Source organism: Manihot esculenta, chromosome 8, assembly GCF_001659605.2.
Source record: "Manihot esculenta cultivar AM560-2 chromosome 8, M.esculenta_v8, whole genome shotgun sequence".
Classification (NCBI taxonomy): Eukaryota; Viridiplantae; Streptophyta; class Magnoliopsida; order Malpighiales; family Euphorbiaceae; genus Manihot; species Manihot esculenta.
In genome coordinates this window covers 5,419,858-5,446,287 of record NC_035168.2, presented here as the reverse complement: position 1 = coordinate 5,446,287, position 26,430 = coordinate 5,419,858, and the positions used below count along the sequence as shown (strand labels likewise).

Below are 26,430 nucleotides of genomic sequence, written 5' to 3'. Positions count from 1 at the left end.
TTGTTTTAAAATCAGTTAATTTTTGAATTTTATTAACCATTTTATATATTTTTTTCAGCATATTCAAATTATGGTGCATGAAATTTAGTAAAATTTATAATTTAATTGTTAAATTTTTATTTTATAAATAAAATAGTTATTTTATTAAATTTAATTATTAATTCATTATTAATTGAATAAATTAATTTATTATAAATATAAAAACTGCAACTACTAAATTATTAAAAATAGAGTAAATTATTATTTTCTAACTAAACCTTTACTTGATTTTTTTAATTTTAGTTATTTTTTTTATAATTTTAACTAAATTAGAAAGATCTTAACAATTTTAGGTTAAGTTGGTGAAATTTATAACAGAAAATTTTTAAGATCTATACTAAATTATTTTTTCATTCTAAATTAAAATTGATGTAATTTTATAAACTATTTTTATAAATAAGTCTAATATTTACTACTTATAGATATTAGAAATATGATTTATGTTATAATTTATATTTTAGGTTAAGTTGGTGCTAAGTTTAGTTTAATATGGTAAAGTCTTAAAAAATAGAAATGGCCACGGTTCAATTTGGATAATAAATCCAATTGAAATTAGACTGATTAAATTTGAAATCAGATCAATCATTTGGTTTCAATTTTTGAATTGGACTAAATATTTAAATTAAAATGTCAGTTATAATTTTTTTTTAAATCAAAATTTCAATTTATTAAACTGATTAAATTTGAAATCGGATCAATTATTTAATTTCGATTCTTGAATCAGACCAAAAATTTAAATTAAAATAATGTTGGTTATGGTTCTCCATTTTGTAAATTAAAATTAAAATTAACCTAGTTCGTTTTCAATTTAATTTTTTATTTTTTAAATAAACCATTTTAAAAATTATATAACCGATAAATAAGTAAATTAAATTATTCTCCATCAAGTTAAATTATCAAATAATTAAATTTAAATTTATTTTTAACTTGTAAAAAAATATTATTTATATTTAAATATAATATTATTTTATTTTTATATTATATATATATTATTTTATTTTTTATATCAATTAAATCTAATATTATATTTAAATATTAAATTATTAATAACTAAAAATTTTCAAAAAATAATTGAACGATGAAAAATAAGTATTTACAGTAAAAAAAAAACTTTTGAATTATATACTTATTTTTTACCACAACAATTTGCTTGGATAAAATGTGAAAGAGAAAAGTTAAAAACAAGAATAGAAACAAAAAGGACATTTATGTAATTTTATCAACTATTCTATACTTTACACTAGGGGTGAGCAGTATTCGGTTCAAATCGAAAAACTGACCGAATCGAATCGATTTGAAAATTTAGTTCGGTTTTTTATACATTTCGGTTCGGTTTTTAATTTTAAAAATTTCGGTTATTTCGGTTCGGTTCGGTTTTATTCAGAAAAAAATCGAACCGAACCAATTAGTGATAATAATATATTTTTTCAATAATATAGAGAAATTAAATCATATAAAAATTAAAATATTTTAATTAAATTTTAAAATATTAAAAATAAAGTGTAAAAAATAAAAAAATTATTAAAAATCGAAACCGATCAAACCGAATCGAATTGAACCGAATCAAACCGGTTCGGTTCGGTTCGGTTTCTAATCAAAATCGGCTCGGTTCGGTTTTCATAAATATTAAAATTTCGGTTTTCGGTTATTCAATTCGGTTCGATTTTGAACCGAACCGACCGAATGCTCACCCCTACTTTACACCGGTTTTCTCTCCAATTCCGAGAGATAAAACACAGGAGAAAATAACAAATATTTTACTCTCCCTCTTAATTTTCCTCTATCATCCAACAGAAAAAACATCATGTCAATATAACTTCCCACGGTTTATTTCTCCTGAGAGAGATTCATATTCTAGTAATCATAATCAATGGAGTCTATATCTGTACAAATATTTTCCCATCATGGACTTGGGCCATAGTCATATGGGTTTGTGAGTCTTGGAAAATTTCATTTAGCTTGGGCTGGAATTAATGAACTGGATCTTGGAGCTGAATAGCTTGAAGTTGTTTCCTTTGGGGATCCTCATCTTATTGGATTAGCTTATGGCCTCCTTCTCAACAGTGAGTCGTATCAAAAACAATCCCTACAGCTAGGGGTGACCAATATTCGATTTAAATTGAAAAAAATCAATCGAACTGAATTAATTTAAAATTTTTGTTCAATTTTTTATTTATTTCAGTTCGATTGGATTTTTAATTTCAAAAATTCCGATCATTTCGGTTCGGTTCGATTTTGATCAGAAAAAATTGAAAAAACCGAACCGAACTGATTTAGTGATAATAATGTTATTTTCAATAATATAGAGAAATTAAATCATATTAACATTAAAATATTTTAATTAAATTTTAAAATATTAAAAATAAAGTGTGAAAAATAAAAAATTTATTAAAAATCAAAATCGATCAAATCGAACTGAATCAAATCGAATCAGACCGGTTCAGTTCGGTTTTTGATCAAAATCGATTGGATTCGATTTTAATAAATATTAAAATTTTGATTTTCAATTTATTCGGTTCGATTCAATTTTAAACCAAACCGACTGAATAATCACTCCTACTGGAGCTTGCAACCAGAAGAGCCGGTGGACTAGCTTGTAGTTAAAAAAAAACCACATATTTAATTTCTTCAGATATATGCCCCAAGGTATTTTAGTGGAAATTGTACAGTGCTGAAGTTGATGTCCGTCCATCTGTAGGAATGGCTCCATCATTTGTGAAGAAAATGTGTTGGTAAATAAAATGCAAGAACATCTACAAAACCACACTAAACATTCAAATCCATCATACTGATATCAATAAATCTAAACTCACACTTCAAGGATAAGAGAATGCTATAGCGAGAGAAATAATAAGAAAACAATCAAAACCAAACCCATGAGAATTCGAAAAAAAAATCCAATTGTAAAATTTTAGAAATAAATTTAATTAAGTTTTAATACTTACTTAAAGACTAAATATGCATAATTCATTTCTTTTAATTAAATAAATCTCTAAATTTTACTTTTAAGATTAAATAAGTCATGATTAAATATAATTTTTTTAATAATTTTCTTTTTGTTAATTTGAAATATTAAAAATTTAGTATTTTAAATATGGAGATTTATAATTTAATGCCTGGATATTATCATTATTAACAAGTCAGTCCCTGCATTTCAAAAACCTATTAAAATGTTATTATCTTTTATTTTTATCAACAAAATAGTCATCTCGTCTATTTTTGTCATTAAAAATAGAGCAAAAGACCAAATTACCCCATTATTTTCCTCCTCCTCCTCCTCCTCCTTCTTTATTGATTCTTCCTCCTCCTCTTCTTCTTATTTGGTTCTACTTTTTCTTCTTCTTCTTTTTCTTCTTCTTCTTTTTTGATTCTTTTTCGATTTTTCTTTTTATTCTTTTTTTTAAGGAGCAGGAGAAAGAGATTCTTCTTCTTCTTTTTCTTCTTCATCATTATCATCATCATTATCTTCTTTTCTTCTTTATCTTCTTTTCTTCTTCTTCTTCTTCTTCATCATCATCATCATCTTCTTTTCTTCTCCTTCTTCTTTTTCTTTTTCTCCTTCATCATCTTCTTCTTCATTATCTTCTTCTTTTTTGAGGAGAAGGAGGAGGAGGGACTATTTCGTTGACGGAAAAAAACGATAAAAACATTTTAATAGATATAAAAAAAGATAATGACATTTTAATAGATATGAGAAAAGAGAAGGATATTTTAATAGATTTCTGAAAATATAAGGACTTACTTGTTAATAATAGCAATATCCAATAACTAAATAAGAAGTTTTATTTGAGGGTAAAATTGGATTTTAAAAATTTTCTCTCTCATCCTTTATTTATTTTTAACAGAAAAAATGACGGAAACGACTATTTCATTGACGGAAAAAAAACTAAGAATATTTTAATAGATTTCTAAAAATGTAGGGATTGACTTATTAATAATGGCAATATTCAGAAACTAAATTGTAAATTTCCCTTTTAAATAAAATAAGAACCATAGAAATAGTAAATGATTTTTAAAAATTACAAAAATGAAATTTTTATTATTAGAAGTAATATTTTTATCATTAAAAAAAATATTTTATTAAATCAGGATTTATTTATGGTAAAATTTAGAGATTTATAGAGTTAGGCAGCAACACCATGGCTTCTAAAGATCACCTAGGATTACTCAAAAATAACATATGAAAAAACAGGGCGAAATTAACTAACACTATAGTTTTAAAGGTGTAATGTTATAGAGTTTATCCTAAATCAGATTGCTATTACTTAAACAATACTTAAATTCAATTAATTTATATATTTTAATTAATAAAGTATCTAAATATATATTTTTCATTACTAATTTTTATTTAAAAAAATTAATAATCTAAAAAAATATCTAATTTCTAATTTTTTAAATGAAAAAAATATAAAAAATTATAAATATAATTATAGAAAATAAATGTTTATATTAATTATTCATATAAACTAGTATCAATATATAAAACTCCAACCTATCATGTATATTAATTTTTAAGTTTAAACCTATCTCAAATCAAAGTATATATTATTTAAACTCATTTTAAAAGGTTATATTGGATAATAAAAATAGACATGACCATAGTTCAATTCGGACCATAAATTGAATTGGAATCATACCGATTAAATATGTGACAGGACTAATAATTTAATTTTGATTTTTGAGTCAAATCAGAACCTTAAATTAGGGAATTAATTATGGTTTCTTTTTTTAAATCAGAACTGAAATTAAACCGAAATTAGCTTATTTGAATCCGCAGTCCAATTCGGTTCTGATTTATTTTTTATTTCTAAAATAAATTATTTAAAAAAATTATCTCACTTAAAATTAATGTATAATCAAGTCAAATTATAAAATAATTAATTTTATTTTATTTTTAACTTGTAAAAAAATATTATTTAATATTATTTTATTTTATTTTATATTATAAATATATTATTTTATTTTTTATATTATGTAAATAGATATATTTTATAATTTACTTATTTAATAAAATATTTATACAATAATATTTAAGATATATATTTATTTCTTTACATTTTATTCAAAAATTTTATCTTTATTTTTTTAAATCGAAATCAGATCAAACCGTTTATAATTTAGATTTAATTGAAACTAAACTATAACATAAATGATTGAAACCGTAATCATTTTAAAATTTAACTTAAATCATTAAAAAAATAAAATCCTCTAGAACCATAACATAAATAATTGAAATCTTAATCATTTTAAAATCTAATCGAAATCGCTAAAAAAATAAAACTGCCTTGAATCATTTTAAATTGAGTGAATTTCAATTTAATTTAAAAAGTAAATCGAACTACTAGTTTCAAATCAAAATCGAATCAGAACTGGTGTCTAACTAAAATACTTATATCTGAACAAGTGTCTAACTAAAAATACTTACACTCAACCCCTGGCTATATTGGTGGGACAGTGGCTTCTCTCTCTTTGTTGAAGAGAGAAAGTTCTCTCTTTTGAGATTTTAACTCCCTTTCTCTCTGAATTGTCGTTGGTGTCCCTGTCTCTTTAAGAGGTTCTCCCTGTTCTTCTGGACAGTGGAAAGCCTCCTCCTTTTCAAATGTGATTTTTTCCACCCAAAATTGGGTGGGTGTACATAACTTTATTGTTTATTGTTAACAATTGTGCTTATATTGAGAGATTAATTTGGATTGCTTTGTTTGTTTTTTGCATGGTTTTCCTTTTTTGGGTTTTTCAGGTTAAAGGATCATCTTCTATGGTCCTAACAGAGTCCTGTTTTGGAAGGGTTGATGAAGCCGTAGTCTGTGAGGATGGCTTTGCTTGGCGCAATGAGTCTCCTAAAATCACCCCTTACCATTTCATTCTTTTTCAGAGATGCTTGAAGCCTCCTTGATCCTAAGAGTGGCGGTCATATCAATAGTAGAGGCTTAATCCCTCTATTCCAATAGGGGCTCCTTCCTATCAAAGATCGAATATGATTTTTACAGTAGTTTTCTTAGATTGTGGGTCTCTTATTTGTTTGAGTTTATCGGTGGTTTTCTCGAATAATTTCAATAAGTTTTAAAAGTATTTTTAATTATGATTGTTGGGAATTTCACCCATCTTTCATCGGACCTTCTAAAGATGAGCAACACTATGATTGATTTGCAACTGTATTTGTCCTAGAGCTTGAGATTAGACTTTCCTATGTGCTTATATTTTATCTTGGACCTTAGTGTTTTTCGGATTATATACGTTGTAGGCCTTAGTCTTGTAATCCTCTTCCATCAATGAAATATTATATTTGATTAAAAAAATAAATCCTTCATATCCCATGTGACTTCTCCCCATTTGATGTTTTTTTTTTTCGTTACAAAAAAAAAAAAAGAAATAAAATCGTGTACGGACAAGAGCTGAGAGTGAGAGAGGGGCTGTCTTGAGAAGACCACACGTGGTTTTCTGTTTAATGGAAACTTCGTTTTCAGTTCAGATCCACCGCCCCAACTGTCCATTCACTTGATGGCCTCATTCAATTCCGTGATCTCGCCCGTCAGATCTTGTTCTTTTGTTAGGTCGCAGGTTACTCACCCCCACTCTCAATTTCACCTGCCTCAATTACTCACCCCAATCGCCTATTAATATTTTGTTTTTAGCGTTTTATTTCCTTCTTTTTACTTATTTACAATAAGCATTTAATTACGCAAAAAAAACACAATTCCTTTAAGAAAGTTAAAATTTAAATTAAATTAAATTAAATTAAGAGTAAACTGCAATTTAGTCCCTCTGGTTTAGTAAAATGTAACCTTTCGTCCATTTATTTTAAAAAACCTTCAATTTAGTCACTGTGATTTTTAAAAACTATGTCATTAGTCCCTTCCGTTAGATTTTCAGTTAAATCACCGTTAATTTTAGTTAAAAATACTAAAATACCCATTCTCTCTCCTTCTTCTTCTTCTTCTTCTTCTTCTTCTTCTCTTTTCCAATCTCCTTCTTCTTATTCTTTTTCTTCTTCTTCTTCTTCTTCTTCTTCTTCTTCTTCTTCTTCCCGATCTCCTCCTCCTCCTCCTCCTCCTGTGTTTGATTTCATGCAAGCAGCTGTGCAAATAAGCTAATGAAAGCAACAACCTCAAGAGCAGCATTGGCATCCCGGATGGCAGCATTGGGTTTCTTCATTTTAATGTAAACAGTAGCTGTAAAATATCATGTACACCCAAAACTAAACAATCAAAACAAGCGAGCACACACCAATCCCAAGCTAAGAAAACTATCACAATCTCCTCTTCTTCCTCTTCAGGCTCTGCTTGTGGACCTTCCTTATCCTCAATTTCCTCGTTGCTCTCCTCCACGACATAGCTCTTGTGCAATACCCCAAAGTACACTGGATATTGACACGTGGAGAATTAAAAACACAAGCAGAAAACAATCGATTGGAAGAAGAAGATTTCGCAATGGGGTTCGCTTGGTGGTGGACCTGAATGCCGAAGTGGCCATTTGGAAGGAAGCAGGTGAGGTCAGGAGTGAAGAAGCTGTTATGGGTATTTTAGTCTTTTAATTAAAATTAACAGGGATTTAACTGAAAATCTAATGGGAGGGACCAATGGCATAGTTTTTAAAAATCACAGTGATTAAATTGAAGATTTTTTAAAACAGAGAGATGAAATGTTGCATTTCACTAAATCAGATGGACTAAATTGCAGTTTATCCTTAAATTAAACCATTATTTATTACCAAAATCAATTGAATTTTGCAAAGAAAATTGTAGGATTAATTTATAAATTATAGTTTTTATATAATTGAAGATATTAACGTTTTAAAAAAATATGCATGTACACACTGGTATAATTTAGTGATAAATATATTTAAATAAATTTGAGAGATTTTAGATTTTACTTTTTTAATTTTCAATTTTTATTAAAAAAAAAACATGCATGAATGTAAATTAAATTAATAAAAAAAATAAAAATTTAATCTCAAAGTAGATACATTCTTAATCCAAAATATAGATAATAGGATTAGGAAAATTTTGGAAGTATATAGTGTACAAGGAAATGTATGGTTTAGAAGAAGGCATAGATAATTTGGAAACAAAGCTTTCAATCTTGTGGGTCCCTTCTTTCGAGTACCCATTTAATTCTAATACTTCGTACGAACACACATGGCAAAATGTCGGCAACACATACGTACAATATAATTAATTACTTTTTTTATTTTTTTTTAAAAATATATTTCTATAATTTTATTTTTACATAAGTATGGCTTTCTAATTTTAATATTTTTAAATATTATTTATTTATTTATTTTCAATAAGTTAAATATTTTTAATATTTTAATTAGTTTAATGTCGCTTGGAGAAAATTTTAATAAAACTCAAGAAAAGCAGAAACAAAGAAAGATTAAGAAAATTTATCGCTCTAAGCTATGGCGAGATTGAAATAGGGAAAATGATGAAATGGCATATTTAATAGGGAAAAAATCTTAAAATGAAAAAATTTTAAAAAGAAATTTTTATTCAAAATCAAGAATTTTATAAAAAAATAATTTAATTGAATTTTTAAATAAATTTTATTTATTTAGATTAAAAGATTTCATAAACATTAATTTATATTCTTTTTTTAAAATGAATTGTTTTAAATAAAAAAAATCAATAAACTCTTGAATTTTCATTAAATAAGTGAGCTCAATTTGACTTTTTTTTAATAAAATCATGAATTTTATTTTAATAATGTTTTTAAATCTAAGTATGTATTGAACTAATACAATATTATTTTTTAATAATAATAAAATGATTCTTTATAATTTTTAGATTAAACATAAAAACAATAAAATAGTAAAAGATTTTGATATTTAAAATTAAAAATATTTTGTAATTAAACTAATAATTTATTAGAATAAGACTAATTAAAACTTAAATAAATATTTAAATTTTCATTTATTTTAAAAAATTAAATTGAACTTATGGTTCATTTGAAATATAAAAAAAATATCAATGAATAATAATAATAATAAAATAAAGACTAATTAATTCACAAAGCCAACATTTATACGTATTTATATTTTAATTTTAATTTAATTAACCTAATTTTCATATTTTAATACAATTTTAATTAATTTACAAATTACTAAATTTAAACTATAAAATTAATTTATATTTAAAAAGATAAAATATTATATTTAACATTCTATTTAAATTTTTATATTTAAATTTTTAAAAATTAAATAAAATTATATGTAAATGTAAATATTAAATTAATTAATTTAAAATTTAAATATTTGAATTAAAATATAAAATAATATAAATATTAAAATTTTTAATTATTTAATCATTAATTTATATAAAATATATGACATATTATTAGACTATTAAAATGATGCATAAATTATCAAAATTTAAAAATTTATGAATTAATTAAAATTATATTAAAATATAAAGATTAGATTAATTAAATTAAAATTAAAATATAAATATAGTTTGCCTAAAACAAACCAAACCAATCGCCTCCGGAAAAGTATTCATAAGCTTGCCAAATAACAAGCATCAGTTCCCGATTCCACCAAGCCGAAAGTGCAGAGAAAGAGAGAAATGGCCATCACAGCTCCCAAGTGAAAAGCCAAGACCAGCAACGAAAATTGGGGCATGGGATTACTCTTTGTCTTCTTCCCTGAAGAGAACTCCGCTGCCGCCGCCTCCTCCGCCATCACCCCTTCCAACCCCATTGTCGGTAAAGTTACTCCCCATTCAACCCCCAACAGTATCGGCAGAACAACCATCAAAAGAATCAACCCCAATAGCCCCATCCTCACCAGAACCCAATCCACCATTTCTATTTGCGTTCTTCTACTCTTTCTCACGCTCCTCCTGTTCACTCTCTCCACCTTCGAACCCACCATCCCCAACCCCACCACCGCCATTAAAGCTCCACGCAGGTTTCTCTCAGACAACCCTCGTAACAGTTTTATCAAAACCCACCAGAAAAAATCCAATCTTTCTTGGTTTTACAGCATTTGGCCGAGCAGATACCAATCCAGAAATGGTAAAAGAACTGAGTTCCTATCTTCTTTTGCTTTACAGGGAATGGGGAAGCTCTATAGCCGTGGAACCAGAGCCATGCGTGATCTTGTTGTAGCTCATGCAGTGGAGGACACCAATGAAGATGAGTTCAGGCTTTTCTTAAGACTCTTGCTCAGGTCAGGTCTCACAGCCAGAGCTGACTTGGTTTTCTTATTTGGTTCTTCCTCTTCTGAATCAAGATTTGAAGATTTGATTCGAGAAGAGAACAACTCGTTCTTGAGACTCATTCATCTCTACAGAAAATCGAACAATAAGAGTCATGACTCAGTGTCGGTGCCGGCTTTGAGATTTAATGTTACGCAGTTTGTGAAGCGTGAGAGCAAGGAAATATGTGAACCTCTGTGGGGGAAGAAAATTCGGGTTGATAATCACAGTGACTCGAAAGAAAATGAAGGTGAGTCGACTCACTTGAGTTATGGGTCGGTGGTGGGTTTTGAAGCGAGTGAGCTTGATCCGGAGAACTCGCTTTCCGGGTTCCTAGACCATATACCAATGAGTTTGAGAAGATGGGCCTGTTATCCAATGCTGCTTGGTCGAGTTAGGAGAAATTTTAAGCATATAATGTTAGTGGACGTGAAAAGGCTACTGTTACTCAGTGACCCACTCGGCCGATTCAGGAATCGGAGTTCAGAGTCGGTGTACATAACAACAAAACAAGAAACCATTAGCTCAACCAAGCATGCCAAAAGGAAAGACAAAAACAACAACTCAAACAAAAGCGCGTCCCATTCTCAAGTTAACCCAGCAATTTTGATGGGCGGAACTAGAGGAATTCGCCGGTTTTCAAATGCAATGCTAACCGAAATCGTCCGAGTTGCGATGAAACACAAGGGGAAATCAACAACGGAGTCAGCAATTTTGAGTCAACTAGTGGACAATGGGCACATATTGAAGAGCATAGATTTGATAAAATTGAGTGAGTCAATCCCAGCGGCGAGTGAACTCAGTGAGTCAAACTCATCAGAGGAGAGGGATAATTATAGAATAATCCAACAAGGTAATGATAATAATAATGCTCTAAATTCAATTATTATGGAGAATATATGTTCATGTGAAGTAGATTCTGGTGTTTATAGAGATTGCTAGCTACCAAATCAGGAAAAGGAATTAGAGGTCTTTGTTGTGTAGGTATTTTTTATTTAATTGTGTTTATAAAAAAATAATTGATCAGTTTGTTTATTTTATGTACATTTTATTAATTAATTAAAAAAATAAAAATTTTGAAATGGGTATATTCTAAGTGAGATCAGCAAGATAAGCAGCCTAGAAAACACTCCAAGGCCCATAAACCAAACCTTAGGGCTCGTGAGGGAAATGAGAGACTGTCGCACCGTCTGTGTCTCTCACCTTCCCACATAGCCCGATCAAGTTGAAAATATTCAAAAAACAAATCAGTGTTGTTCTTCCAGGAATGACCAAGGCAAACCCTATGCATGAGAGACAATCTCTAATAATCATTAGAAAGGTCGACGGCTAGAGCTTCAAACAACTTTTGGGCTTTCAAAGGTCGAGCAATCAAGGCAGAATGATTGACTATAAAATCTCTCGAGATGGTTATCCTCGCGGTTTAAAAATAAATGCAGCCTTCTATGGTTTAAGTAGAGTGAAGGCGGTAATGAACTAACCCAAACTGACTTTTAATAAACTCATATTCGATTAAAAAATAAATTTAAAATTCGAGTTTGAACTCAAATTTAACTCTAATTTTATTTATAAATTCAAACTCGATTTATAAAATAAATATTAAATTGGAGGTCGGTTTGAGTTCGATCCATAATAAATTTGTTTATCATATTAATGAACCAATTCAAATTTCACTCAAAAAGTTTAAATTTAAACTTATTTAGATTCGAATTTAAACTCGATTATATTATAAACAAGTTTAATATAATTTAAATTTATTTAAATTATAAATAAACTTAAATTAAAAATAAAATTTAAATTATAAGGTTATTAAAAAAATTTTAAATTAAATTTTTTTATTTAATTGAAACCTCTCAAATCAAAAACTAATAAAAAAAATGTAAAAAGGTTGTTCTTTTATAGAGAAGTCACGATCCTCTATATTCTTTTAATTTTCAATGTGTGATTCATGTTGCGAGTTTGTTCGCAAGCCTGTTCACGAGTAAGCTCGCGAGCTTGTTCATAAACTTGAAAATGAGTCAAACTCGCGAGTCTAAACGAGCTGAATACTGCTAAGATCAAACTCGATTCGTTTATTAAACGAGCCTAAAAAGTGAGTTCGATTTTGACTCGTTTAGAAAATGAATCGAACCCGATTGAGTTTTTATCGAAATGAATTTTAAATAGTTTAGGAACAGTTTAATTCATTTACAATCCTAAGTAGAGTTAAGCAAGTCAATAATTATTGGCTTAGACTTCAACCACTGAAGTGCAACTATCACCGGAGATGAGAAGATCTAGCATGCCCACTCAAAACGAGGCGGCACAGAAGCTTTTAAATGCAGCCTTCTATGGTTTAGGTGGAGTTAAGCAAGTCCGCTTAGACTTCAACTACTGAAGAGCAACTATCACCAGAGATGAGAAAATCTAGCATAGCCATCCAAAATGAGCCCGCACAAAAGCAAAAAAACATCTTTAAAGGCTACATCTACGACCATCCATCGCCAAAACCATGTGGAAAGTGATGAATGAAGCAAATTTCAACTCTTCTCAAGAAACACAAACCATGTGGAAAGCATAAAAGAAGCAACTCACTCTTTTTAGAATAATAATAAGAAGAAGAAGAAGCCGCTTTTAAGTTATGTGTGAATTGCATAAATTCAAATTAAAAATTGAATTTCAAATATTGAAATTAAAATTCAGAATTTGAAATTTAAATATTTATTTGGCTACTAAATGAATTTTGAGAAAAATTTTAAATTTAAAATAGAGGACAGTGTTTAATAAAAAAGTTATTAGATTAAATATGAATTTCAAATAACATATATAATTATTACTATTATTATTTTAAGTGTTAAAATTTATTTAAATTTGATTGAAATTTAAAAAAATATATATTTTTAAAATTTTCAAATAAAGTATTTAATTTAATCTAAATCAATAGATTCAAAATTTATGAATTCAACCATAAAATTAGGGAATTTAAAATCACTTAAGCAAAGGACTATTTGGAAGAAAAAGAAGTCACAAATTGCATATCAATTTTCAACCATTGGATGCTTCTTTACTTTTTCTTCTTTGTAGAAATTATTTTCCTTGACTTTGTTCTTTCTTTTACTTTTGTGAGTTTTCTCCACCTCCATTGATGTTTAACCGTAAGAAAGTGGCCACTAGAAGATAGAAGATGTCACATCCCATGGTGAAGGGCGGTGGAAATTAATTCCCACATCGGTAATCAAAGAAAATACTGGAAATCAATCCTATTTATATTACTTTGATTTAGACTTAATAATAATTTTATCTTATTTTAAAAAAATAAAATACCCAGCAAAGCAAAAAGAAAATTTCAATAGATCATCATGGTAATATGTTATATATATATATATTTTGAATCCACAATATATTTTAGACAAAAAAATCTATATTATATATTTTTACAAAAAAAAAAAGTGATGGAAGAAAATAGGAAAACATAGTTGAATAATAATTTTAGCTCTTATAATATACTAGGCAATGATCGAAGTCGCAATTAGTTGGAAAATGGAAGGCCATTGAAGAGGAGTCGAGAATTGTCAAAATCTTAGTAAACGGAAGTCAGAATTGCTGAAAATCAAGCTTCAAAGTAGTTGGCGCTTTCGTCCCCTTTTCCTTCTAGCTATTGCTATTGCTATTCATTGCTGCTCGAGCATCAAAAGACATCTCTAGCTGTGTTGGGTCACCTACACTCGATGACGATGGATGGATCTGGATATTGGATTGGAACTCACCCCACTCACCCCTCTCTCTTTTCCTCTGAAAAGATAACAAAATAAAGAAAGTAAACAAGAAGGTAGAGGGATGACATTGATAGCTACATAAACGATATCGACAATGCGAGGGAATAAGTGATGTGCGTCGAAACTATCAAAAATAAATTTCGATTTAGAATAAAACTTCCGATGATGGTAAGTATGGTCAATCTTACAAAATGGATAAGTAAATTAATTTTATTGAATGAAAAAAAAATGGGAGAGGTTTTGAATGTAGAGAAATAAAAATAAATAAAACTAATTTAAAGAAATAAGCAATTAAATTTAAGAGAAATAATCAAGATGAGACATATTCAGTTAAAAGAATAATTTTAGTTTCAATATTGGTTGATCACAGATATAAAAATAATTCAAAATTAATTATTGATAAACCAATTATAGATATAAAAAACGTTTCACATATCCAATTCTTCATTAAATTTTAAACTAGTTAAGAGACGCTCGTTAACTAAGTCTAGCTGTTGGATAATCATAGGAGACGCTCCTAAAATTTAATCCAATTGCAGCATTAAAATTTAGAATAATCTGATTCTAACTAACAAACGCGAGACGCTCGATTTATTTAAATTAGATTATATTATTTCTTAGGAGGACCTTATGTAACCTAATTCACTACTTATTTCAGATTAAACTAAATAATTACGGATTTAATTAAGTAGATTTAATTAATCTCGAGGCTAATGTTCGTCCGAGAGCACCCGTTCTATGGCTTGGACCTCAAATGCCTTAAAGGTTTTACATGGGGCCATCACCCGGCAATTGAGTCTGGTGAAGCCTGGCTTGTGGTCTGGCATGAAAGCCTCGATTAGTGGAACCAACACCTGACCTTTTGACCTAGCTTATACTCGCTTGTGGACTTAAGCATGCCTTAAAATTTGTTATGGGGATTAATACCTGGCAAGACCCACCTTGTGGCTTCTTATGGACGCTCTTGATTAGTGGGACCAACATCCAGATTGTGATATAGCGAAACCCGCCTTGTGGCCTTGTTTAGTGGGACCAATGTCCGGACTTGGCGGAACTCACCTTGGGACTTGGTTTAGCGAAACCTGCCTTGTGATCTGGCCACCCTCCTCGTGGTTTTGTTTAGTGAGACCAATGCCTGGATGGTCTGGCAGTACCCATCTTGTGACCTTGCCTGACAGAACTTGCCTTGTGGCCTCTTCTCTCCTTAATCTTTTTCTCTTTTTAAGGAATGTGATCCCATTATTCGTTATCACTGAAGAACACAATATATGAAAATATCTGGTCAACTTGTTATCGATACAATTTCCTTATGTTTACAAATATATTGAAGGTGGGGATTCATTCATCCATCCAGCTTGGCCAATTTATAAGACTTATGGACGAATGTCCTTTGAGATTTTAAATGGTCTTTTTTAGTTCTTGTCCAACTTACCTGACCGACCATTACATCTGTAGTCTGCTTACTTTCTCAGATCATTCCTAGGTTCTTCCGTTATTACATGTATAACCACTACAGGCTCTCTATCAGGGGTAGCTTTGGGAGTTGTTTCCTCGAGCTCAAGTCTCTTTTTTTTTTCTGTGCCTCTTGGTAAACTTCCAAAGAGTGTTATCCCTTATCAGCCTCTCGATCTCATCTTTTAGTTATCGACACTCTTCCATCGTATGATCGTGATCTTCGTGGAAACAACAGTACTTGGTCCTATCTCATTTCTTTGCTTTCTTGGGGTTGAGCTTGGGTGGCCACTTGATTTTCTTATCATTTTTCCTGATCCATATTAAAATACAAGTCTGTGAGTCATTCAACGGAGTATAATTCTTGTACTTATTTTGATCATCCCTCCTTCAGGAGATGGGATAACTCCTGTGATCTCCTTCATGTCCTCGCCTCTCAAGCTTTTAACTTTACTTTTAGTTCGCCCTCTTGTCCTCTCTTAATACTTGGACTTTGTCATCCAGCCTGATATACTTCTAAACTTTGTCTATCAATTGCTAATACGTTGCGGTTGGATTTTTAATTAAGAAATCTATGAATTTGACGTTGCGCATTCATTTCTTCAATAATTCACACGCTATCTCATAATTTATGTAATACCCGGCTAGACTCCGGTATCAGAATCCCTACCGTCCGGTGGGATCTCGAACGTCGGAAATCTCTAGAAGGGTAAGAACATGTTTTATAAAATGTTTTCATGTATTTTAATGTTTTAAGTATGAAAGAAAATGAGTTTTTACATGAAAATAGCATTGGAGGAAAACCCAGGTTCGGCCGCCGAAAGGCAAGTTCGGCCGCCGAACATGCATGCGTTTTGGAGGCACGTTAGGCCCCCGAAAGCATGAGTTGGGGAAGTCCAGGTTCGGCCGCCGAAACTCACGTTCGGCCGCCGAACATTTGCATGGATGCGGAGGCACATTCGGCCCCCGAACGTGGCCTGGCCAGCCACCTATAAAAGGGGCACTTAGCCGAAATGGGTGAGCTTTCTCCCATTTTCGGCCACAGTGAGCTTCCAACCTTCCCTTTGCAAATCTTGTGTTCTTCCTCCAAATCTCTTCCATATTTCTTGAGTTTTAAACTCACATTGCAAGTTTTGAGCATTCAAACCAAGTTTTGGAGCTTTGGGAACTCAGGAGCTCATTTTCTTGGATCTCCAAGTTTAGGTCGTCTCTCTCTCGATCTTCAAGAGGTAAGAGCCGATCTTAAGCTCCTTATGTGTTTTAACTAAGTTTTATGCAAGATCTATGGGTAGAAATGCATGTTAGGGTATATGTTGAGTTTATGTGTTGTTGGAAGTGTTGTAGATGGGGTATATGCTAGTTTGAGACCCCTAGGTGTGATGTATGATGTGTATGCATGTTTTAGAACTAGCTTTTGCATGATTTGAGCTTGGGAGGCAAAATGTGCATAGAGGAGCTGAGTTTCTGCCCTTCGGGAGAAGCTCAGGTTCGGCCGCCGAAGTGACTTTCGGCCGCCGAACCCCCTTTGTGGAGGCAGCATTCGGCTGCCGAAGTTGCCCCCGAAAAGAGACTTTCGTCTCTGTCTGGGACTTTCGGCCGCCGAAGGTGCCGCCGAAAGTGCCCGACTTTCGGATCTGTCCAGGACATTCGGCCGCAGAAGGTGCCGCCGAAAGTGCCCTGTTCAGCCATTTCATGCATATTTCTATGTGATGTTTTCATGATGTTTTAGGGGGTTTTTGGGGAGTTTATTAGAGTTATGTTTATGTATGATTGGTCCCTCATTGGAGTCCACCTGTGTAGGTTCGGACCCGAGGAACCGAGGACCTCAGCAGTGAGATAGCTGCTTCAGAGTCTGTAGAGCTTCAGCCAGAGGTGAGTGGAATGAACCTTAAGTTTTTAAATAAATGAAATATAACTTTTTGGAGCATGTTCATGCATCATATATGCCATGATATATTTTAGGTTGTTTACATTAGTATTCACGAATATGTTGCATTGCATAATATGATGTGGATGCGGATTGGCTATTGAATGATCCTCTAGTCCTCCTATGGTATGATATGATGATGATACTGTAATACCCGGCTAGACTCCGGTATCGGAATTCCTACCGTCCGGTGGAATCACGAACGTCGGAAATCTCTAGAAGGGTAAGAACATGTTTTATAAAATGTTTTCATGTATTTTAATGTTTTAAGTATGAAAGAAAATGAGTTTTTGCATGAAAAGTCCTTGGAGGAAAACCCAGGTTCGGCCGCCGAAAGTCAAGTTCGGCCGCCGAACATGCATGCGTTTTGGAGGCACGTTAGGCCCCCGAAAGCATGAGTGAGGGAAGTCCAGGTTCGGCTGCCGAAAGTCAAGTTCGGCCGCCGAACATTTCATGGATGCGGAGGCACATTCGGCCCCCGAACGTGGTCTGGCCAGCCACTATAAAAGGGTCCCTTAGCCGAAAATGGGCGAGCTTTTTCTCCCCATTTCGGCCAAGGTGAGCATTCCGCTATCCTTCCCCAATCTTGAGTTTTTCCTTCCTTTTCCCATGATCTTTACAAGTTTATAACTTTGTTTTTGAAGATCTTTGAGCTTAGAACGAGTTTTGGAGCTTGGAGACCAAAAGTTGGAACTTCTCCCATCTCCAAGTTTAGATCTCCTCAACTCTCGATCCTCAAGAGGTAAGAGCCGATCTTAAGCTCAATGTATGATTTAAACAAGTTTTATGAAGTTTTAAGGGGTAGAATGCATGTTAGGGTATATGTTGAACCTATGGGTTTTTGATGACTTTTTGAACAATGTAGCTTGATTGTGTGTGCTTGAAGTGTTGTAGTTGGGGTATTTAATGTTTTGAGGCCCCTAGGAACTTGTATGCATGCTTTGGTTGAAAAATATGCATGTTTGGAAGGTTTGGAGGCGAAATGTGCTAAGGGAGCCAAGTTTCTGCCCTTTGGCAGAAACCAGGTTCGGCAGCCGAAGGTACTTTCGGCCGCCGAACATGGCTGGGGAGGCAGGCCTTTCGGCTGCCGAAGTTGCCCCCGAAAAGAGACTTTCGTCTCTGTCTGGCACTTTCGGCCACCGAAGGTGCCGCCGAACCTACCTGAGTTTCGTCTCTATCCAGGACTTTCGGCCGCCGAAGGTGCCGCCGAAAGTGCCCTGTTCAGCCATTTCATGCATATCTCTATGTGATATTTTCAGGATGTTTTAGGGGATTTTTGGGGAATATTTTAGAGTTATGTTCAGGCATGTTTGGTCCCTCACTTGAGTCCACCTGTGTAGGTTCGGACCCGAGGAACCGAGGACCCCAGCAGTGAGTTCAGCTGCTTCGGTGTTGTCAGAGTCAGCCAGAGGTGAGTAGGACTAAACTTAATCTTTTAAAATTAAATGTTTTAACATGTTTCATGCATCATGATTATGCAATAGGATGATTGCATTAGTTTCACGAATATGTTGCATTGCATCTATTGTTGTTGATGTGGGTGAATGTTGGATGACCCAATTAGTCCAAGACAGGAAGACCAGGACCCAATGCTACGGCCTGGCACAGAGTAAGAAAGACCAGGCCCCAGTCTACAGGCCTGGCACAGAGTAAGGCACGGTTATGGGACTCGAAGACCAGGAGCCCAGAGGAGGCCCTGGAAAACGGTAAGTAATGTATGTATGACAGGAAGACCAGGACCCCATGCTACGGCCTGGCACAGAGTTAACTTGGACTATTTGGTGACAAGTTCACCCAACCCTTATGTGGATTGTTTGTGTTATGATGCATTTCATAGAGCATAGTGTTAATGTGTTTTAATAGCTCTACTCACTGGGCTTTTAGCTCACCCCTCTCCCTTTACCCCCAGGCTTGCAGGTACAGTATAGTGCGGGAGTCCGGATAGAGTAAAGAAGTCATGTGTATGTAATAGCTAGCAATGGACATGATCAAATTTCAATGTAATAGCGCAGCATGGTTATGTAATAAATTTTATGGATGATAGTATGTGCTTGACCATAGATTGTTGTATCCCTTTTATACATGATCTTAGAGATTTATATGATGTTTATGTATACCAACTCAACAGATGTTATGTTGCCCATTGGGGGTACAGATGAGATCCCACAGAGGGATCAATGTTACGTTAATGTTATGCACAGGTTGAGTTTGGTTGATGTTCATAGAAGGAAAAGTTTTAATTTTTATGCATGTTGTTGATCATGTATGGGATTATACAGGTTCACAGGTTTTATGTCAGGCTTGCTACGGGTCCCGGCGGCCTTAAGTCGACCCGGATCCTAGCGCCGGTAGCGGTCCGATTTTCGGGTCGTTACAGAATGGTATCAGAGCCCTAGGTTCATATGGTCGGACCTAAAGTGTCGGGCTCATAGAGTTTATAGAAGGTCAAGCACAATAGGAAAAGATCATGTCCACTAGAATAGGATGTGGAGTCCTGTCTTGCATGATGATGTGAAATGCCATGACTTTATGCATGTGCATTAATGATATGCTATGATATGTGATATATGTGATGCGGGTTCATGTGTGCCCACATGAACCATATGATGCTAATGTTGCTTGTGATGTGCACTGTTTTTCAGAAAACAGGATGAGAGGAACTCGTCGATCAGCAAGATTGACTGGAGTACCACCTGAGGATGAGGGCATGAGCGCCCGTCCTCCAGCATTGCCTAGGGCAATGTCTAGCAGGTCCCAGGGACAGAGTAGCAAGAGACCCTAGAAGGTCTCTGGATCTGGGTAGAAGCAGATCAGTCAGAGGAACAGTTCAGGGAGGAGCGTCAGAGGATATGGGGGATGATATGGACGTAGAACAGAGGAGGGATGGCAGTTTGGGAGTCAGTATGTCAGAAGAAGGGATGGGAGAGTCCCAAGGAGGCACTCAGGCCTCGGGATTTGTACAGCCACCTCACTACCCACATTTCTCACAACATCCCGGGTATTCGATGGGAGGTACATCGGATTACCCTAGTTTCACCCCTTATCCCACACAGATGCCATACCCACCATACTACCCACCGTACTCTCAGTACCCAATGTATCCACCTCCACCCTACTATCCAAATCCAGCAAACCCTACCTCAGAAAATGTTGCACCACCTCCACCACCTGAAGAACCAGCAGCCCCAGTTGCTCAACCTCCTAGATCTAGCTCAGCCAGTGGGAGCAAGGTCAAGATGACCGACTATATGAAGCTGGGTGCTCCCCAGTTTGAAACCGGTAATGATCCGTTCGTGTACTTGGAGCGGGTCAAGGCAATTACAGATGAGATAGGGGCTGATGACAGTAGAGCCATTCAAATGGCCGGGTTCACGCTTAAGTGCAAAAAGGCACGGGAGTGGTTCAAGAATTATGTGAACCCGAGAGTGGACAGCATGACTTGGGAAGAGTTTGCAAACGAGTTTGCAGGATGGGCTTTCCCTGATAGTTCAAGGGAATTGAAGATGATAGAATTCGAGCAGTTGAGGCAAACTGATGACATGAGTGTAGACGAATATACTGACAGGTTTATGGAGTTGCTGCCATTTGCTGGGCAAGACCTTAGCACAGACCAGAAGAAGTCGAGGAGGTATATCATGAAGCTCCATCCCAGGTATTCCTCCTTGGTACAGTCCGCAGATAGAGAGAGTTTTCACGCCATAGTAGACATGGCTAGGAGAATGGAGGCTAGTGCCATCATTCAGGGGACAGTTAAGCAGACCGTGGCACAAGCTTCGGGTTCTAAAACTCCGGGTGGGGGAAGGTTAGATCCCTCTACCTTGAGTGCAGCAGCTTCAGGCAGTAAGAGATGGGGTAAGCCCAAGGGTAAGAAGAACAAGTTCTGGAACAAAGTCAAGTCCAGTCTGGGATTTGGAAGTGGCTCAAGCTCTGGTGCGGATAATGCAGTTTGTGCAAGGTGTGGCAGGCCACACAAGGGAGTATGTCGTTTTGGGACGAACGCTTGTTTTAGATGTGGTCAGGAGGGGCATTTAGCTCGAGATTGTCCAAGAGCAGCCCCGATGGCTCAGTCCCAGCAGACAGCTTCAGGCAGTGTAGCGCAACCAGCAGCTCCAGCCATGACTCAGGCCAGTGGCAGAGGCAGAGGGAGAGGGGCAGCCTCTTCTTCAGCGGGTTTCAGAGGTGAAGGTCCATCAGCCCCAACACGGATCTTCACAATGACACAGCAGGAGGCAGACGCATCCAACACCGTGGTGGCAGGTAATCTCATCATAGGTTGTTCGGATGTTTATGCATTGATGGACCCTGGTGCATCTCATTCATTTATTGCTCCGAGAGCCGTCCAGAGGTTGGGGTTGATGATCTCTGGGTTAGAGTGTCCTCTCTGGGTCAGTGGACCCAAGTGTGATCCATCAGTGGCAGAGTCAGTCTGTCAGTGTAGTCCAGTCTTTGTTGAGGGGAGATGCATGTCCGCCGACCTAGTGGTTCTAGATTTGACAGATTTTGACGTCATTCTAGGGATGGACTGGTTATCTACCCATGGTGCTACCTTGGACTGCAGGGACAAGGTAGTCAGGTTCCGAGGTCAGGATGGATCAGAGGTTGTCTTCAGAGGAGACAGGAGGGGTCCACCTAGAGGTATGATCTCAGCTCTTCAGGCTCGTAGGTTGCTTAGGAGGGGATGTCAGGGGTATTTGGCTCATGTGAGAGAGCTTAATGGTCAGGTTAGAGAGCCCGCCTCGGTGCCAGTGGTTAGAGAGTTCTTAGATGTGTTCCCAGACGAACTGCCAGGTTTACCACCTGCTAGGGAGATAGAGTTCGAGATAGAACTAATGCCTGGAACCCGACCGATCTCTATCCCTCCCTACAAGATGGCGCCAACAGAATTGAAAGAGTTGAAGGAGCAATTACAGGAGTTGGTAGACAAGGGCTTCATCCGACCGAGTACCTCACCCTGGGGTGCTCCAGTGCTGTTTGTGAAAAAGAAGGATGGATCTCTTAGACTTTGTATCGACTACAGGCAGTTGAACAAAGTCACTACCAAGAACAAGTACCCATTGCCAAGGATCGATGATCTATTCGACCAGCTAGCAGGAGCGGGTTGTTTCTCTAAAATAGATCTGAGGTCCGGGTATCATCAGTTGAGGATCAGGGGAGAGGATGTACCAAAGACAGCTTTCAGGACCAGATATGGGCATTTTGAGTTCCTTGTGATGCCGTTCGGGTTAACTAACGCCCCTGCAGCATTCATGGACCTCATGAATAGAGTGTTTAGCCAGTACCTGGATCACTTCGTTATCGTCTTCATAGATGATATCTTGGTGTATTCCAGGAATGCAGAGGAGCATGCCCATCATCTGAGGTTGGTTCTACAGACCTTGAGGGAACATGGCTTGTATGCCAAGTTCTCCAAGTGTGAGTTCTGGCTAAGGAGCATTTCATTTTTGGGGCATGTAGTGTCAGAAAATGGGATTGAGGTAGACCCCAAGAAGACAGAGACTGTGGCTAACTGGCCTAGACCCACTTCAGTGACAGAGATCAGGAGTTTCTTGGGTTTGGCAGGTTACTACAGGAGGTTCGTTCAGGACTTCTCAAAGATAGCAGCTCCTCTGACCAGACTAACCAGGAAGAATCAGAAATTTCTGTGGACCGACCAGTGCGAAGAGAGTTTTGAAGAGCTTAAGAAGAGGTTGACTTCAGCACCAGTTTTAGCTCTGCCATCTAGTGGAGAGGACTTTATAGTCTTTTGTGATGCGTCCCGTGTGGGACTGGGTTGTGTGCTTATGCAGAAAGAGAGGGTGATTGCTTATGCTTCTAGGCAGCTAAAGAAGCATGAGTTGAATTACCCCACACATGACCTTGAGATGGCAGCAGTAATCTTTGCACTCAAGATGTGGAGGCACTACCTCTATGGGGGTTAAATGTGAGATCTTTACAGATCATAAGAGCCTGCAATACATCCTGAGTCAAAGAGACTTAAATTTGAGACAGAGGAGATGGGTAGAGTTGCTGAGTGACTATGATTGCAAGATTCAGTATCATCCGGGTAAGGCGAATGTCGTGGCAGACGCCCTAAGCCGGAAGTCACTAGGCAGTCTATCCCACATCACGGCAGAAAGGAGACCGGTGGTGAAGGAGTTTTACAAGCTCATTGAGGAAGGTCTACAGATGGAGTTATCTGGTACAGGTGCCTTGGTCGCTCAGATGAAAGTGACACCCGTGTTTCTGGAGCAGGTGGCTCAGAAACAGCATGAGGACCCAGAGTTAGTGAAGATTGCCAGGACTGTTCAGTCAGGCAAGGACAGCGAGTTCAGATTCGACAACAAGGGGATCCTCCGCTATGGGAGTCGATTGTGTGTACCAGATGACATAGGGCTAAAAGGAGACATTATGAGAGAGGCTCATAATGCAAGATACAGCATTCACCCCGGAGCCACCAAGATGTATCAAGATCTGAAGAAAGTTTATTGGTGGCCAGCTATGAAGAGAGAAGTGGCACAGTTTGTGTCAGCCTGCGAAATATGTCAGAGGGTGAAGCTGGAACATCAGAAGCCGGCTGGAATGCTTAACCCGCTACCTATTCCAGAGTGGAAATGGGAGAATATAGCTATGGACTTCGTAGTGGGGTTACCGGCGACGTCCAACAGATTGGACTCCATATGGGTGATTGTGGACAGACTCACCAAATCTGCTCACTTCATCCCTGTCAGGAGTGGTTATTCTGTGGACAAGTTGGCGCAGGTGTATGTAGATGAGATAGTTAGACTGCATGGGGTTCCTGTTTCTATAGTGTTGGATAGAGGACCTCAGTTCACCTCCAGGTTTTGGCGGAGTCTGCAGGATGCCATGGGTACGAGATTGGATTTTAGCACTGCCTTCCATCCACAGACAGACGGACAGTCAGAGAGGACCATCCAGACCATAGAAGATATGCTGAGAATGTGTGTGCTGGACTTTGGCGGTTCTTGGAGGCAGCATCTACCTTTGGTGGAGTTTGCCTACAATAACAGCCATCATGCTAGCATCGGGATGGCTCCATATGAAGCATTATATGGGAGGAAGTGCAGGTCACCTGTTTGCTGGGAGGAAGTTGGAGAAAAGGCCTTGGCAGGGCCTGAGCTAGTAGAGATCACCAGCAGGGTGGTACCCTTAATCAGAGAAAGAATCAAGACTGCTGCAAGCAGACAGAAGAGTTATGCAGACATCCGCAGAAGGCTAGTAGAGTTTCAGAAGGGGGATCTGGTATTGCTCAAGGTGTCTCCAATGAAAGGAGTGGTTCGCTTCGGGAAGAAAGGTAAGCTGGCTCCGCGGTACATCGGACCCTTTGAAGTCTTGCAAAAGATTGGGAATGTATCGTACAAGCTGGATTTACCTGCTTCAATGGAGAGAATCCATCCGGTTTTCCATGTTTCTATGTTGAGAAAGTTCGTGTCAGATCCGGGCAAGATTCTTAGTGAGCCTGATGTGGAGATCCAAGAGGATCTCACCTATGTTGAGCAGCCAGTACGGATCCTAGACACCCAGATCAGGAAGCTGAGAAACAAGGAAATCCCGATGGTGAAAGTTCTGTGGAACCACCACAATATGGAAGAATGCACTTGGGAGACACGGGAGTCTATGCTCCGGCAATATCCTCATCTCTTTTAAGGTTAGCCTCTATGTGTTTATGTGTGTATGCTATGTTGTTTGCTATGCATGTGCTAGTTGAGGAACATTCGGGGACGAATGTTCTTAAGGGGGGGAGAATGTAATACCCGGCTAGACTCCGGTATCGGAATTCCTACCGTCCGGTGGAATCACGAACGTCGGAAATCTCTAGAAGGGTAAGAACATGTTTTATAAAATGTTTTCATGTATTTTAATGTTTTAAGTATGAAAGAAAATGAGTTTTTGCATGAAAAGTCCTTGGAGGAAAACCCAGGTTCGGCCGCCGAAAGTCAAGTTCGGCCGCCGAACATGCATGCGTTTTGGAGGCACGTTAGGCCCCCGAAAGCATGAGTGAGGGAAGTCCAGGTTCGGCTGCCGAAAGTCAAGTTCGGCCGCCGAACATTTCATGGATGCGGAGGCACATTCGGCCCCCGAACGTGGTCTGGCCAGCCACTATAAAAGGGTCCCTTAGCCGAAAATGGGCGAGCTTTTTCTCCCCATTTCGGCCAAGGTGAGCATTCCGCCATCCTTCCCCAATCTTGAGTTTTTCCTTCCTTTTTCCATGATCTTTACTGTAATACCCGGCTAGATCAGGCATCGGAATTCTTACCGTTTGGTAGAATTCGAGGATGTCAGAGGTTTCTAGCAGGGTAGAGTGAAGGTTTTCTAAAAGATTTTTAAGTGTTTTAAAGGTTTTGAATCAAACCGGATTGAGTTTTGAAGAGAAAGGGCAAAGGAGACATTTGCCAGGTTCGGCCCCCGAATGTTAAAGTTCGGCCGCCGAACGTGCCCAATGTTCGGCCCCCGAAGGTTAAGTTCGGCCCCCGAAAGTTGCATGGTTTTGCATGCAGTTTCGGCAGCCGAAGCTGAGGAAGTCGGCTAGTTGTGCATGCTCCTCAGTCCGTGATTTGGCCAGGTGTTTGCCTCCAGATCATGACCAGAGGTTAGGCCACGTCTCCCTTGACTCATCTGCAAGCTTTTATCAGCTTAGGCAGAGGGTTTGGTTGTGTTTTCAGTAAGTTTGAACGTTTTGAGAGAAAAGAGAGAAAAGAGAGGTTTTGGTGGTTGAAGCTTGAGAAGGGGATTTGCTGTGTTCAGGTTGTTCCTTTTCTAGTTTTAGGAGGTAAGGGAAGTCTTTTAAAGAGGTTATGGGAGTTTATATAGAGTTGCATGCTTAGGTTAGTTTTGATGAGTTTATGGAGAAGTTTGATTATGTGTTATGCTTGTTGTTTTGTTGGGGTTAATAGGTAGTTTTAGACCCCTTTGTACATATACCAGAGTATATGTGAGTTGAGGAGTTGAGTAGAGGAGGAGAGGATGAAGGCAGGAGGTTGTGCACGAAGCTGAGTTCCTGATGAACTCAGGTTCGGCCGCCGAAGGGAGGATTCGGCCGCTGAACCACTTGCATGGTAGCTTAGGCT

General features: G+C 36.3%; 1 protein-coding gene across 1 annotated transcript; it reads left to right on the top strand.

Annotated features, from left to right (window-relative positions):
- The first annotated feature begins 9,515 nt into the window (after positions 1-9,515).
- Positions 9,516-11,271, top strand: LOC110620501. Its single transcript, XM_021764270.2, has one exon. It carries the CDS (start codon positions 9,653-9,655, stop codon positions 11,171-11,173), a length of 1,521 nt encoding a protein of 506 aa, XP_021619962.1. The 5' UTR covers positions 9,516-9,652; the 3' UTR covers positions 11,174-11,271.
- The last annotated feature ends 15,159 nt before the right edge of the window (positions 11,272-26,430 follow it).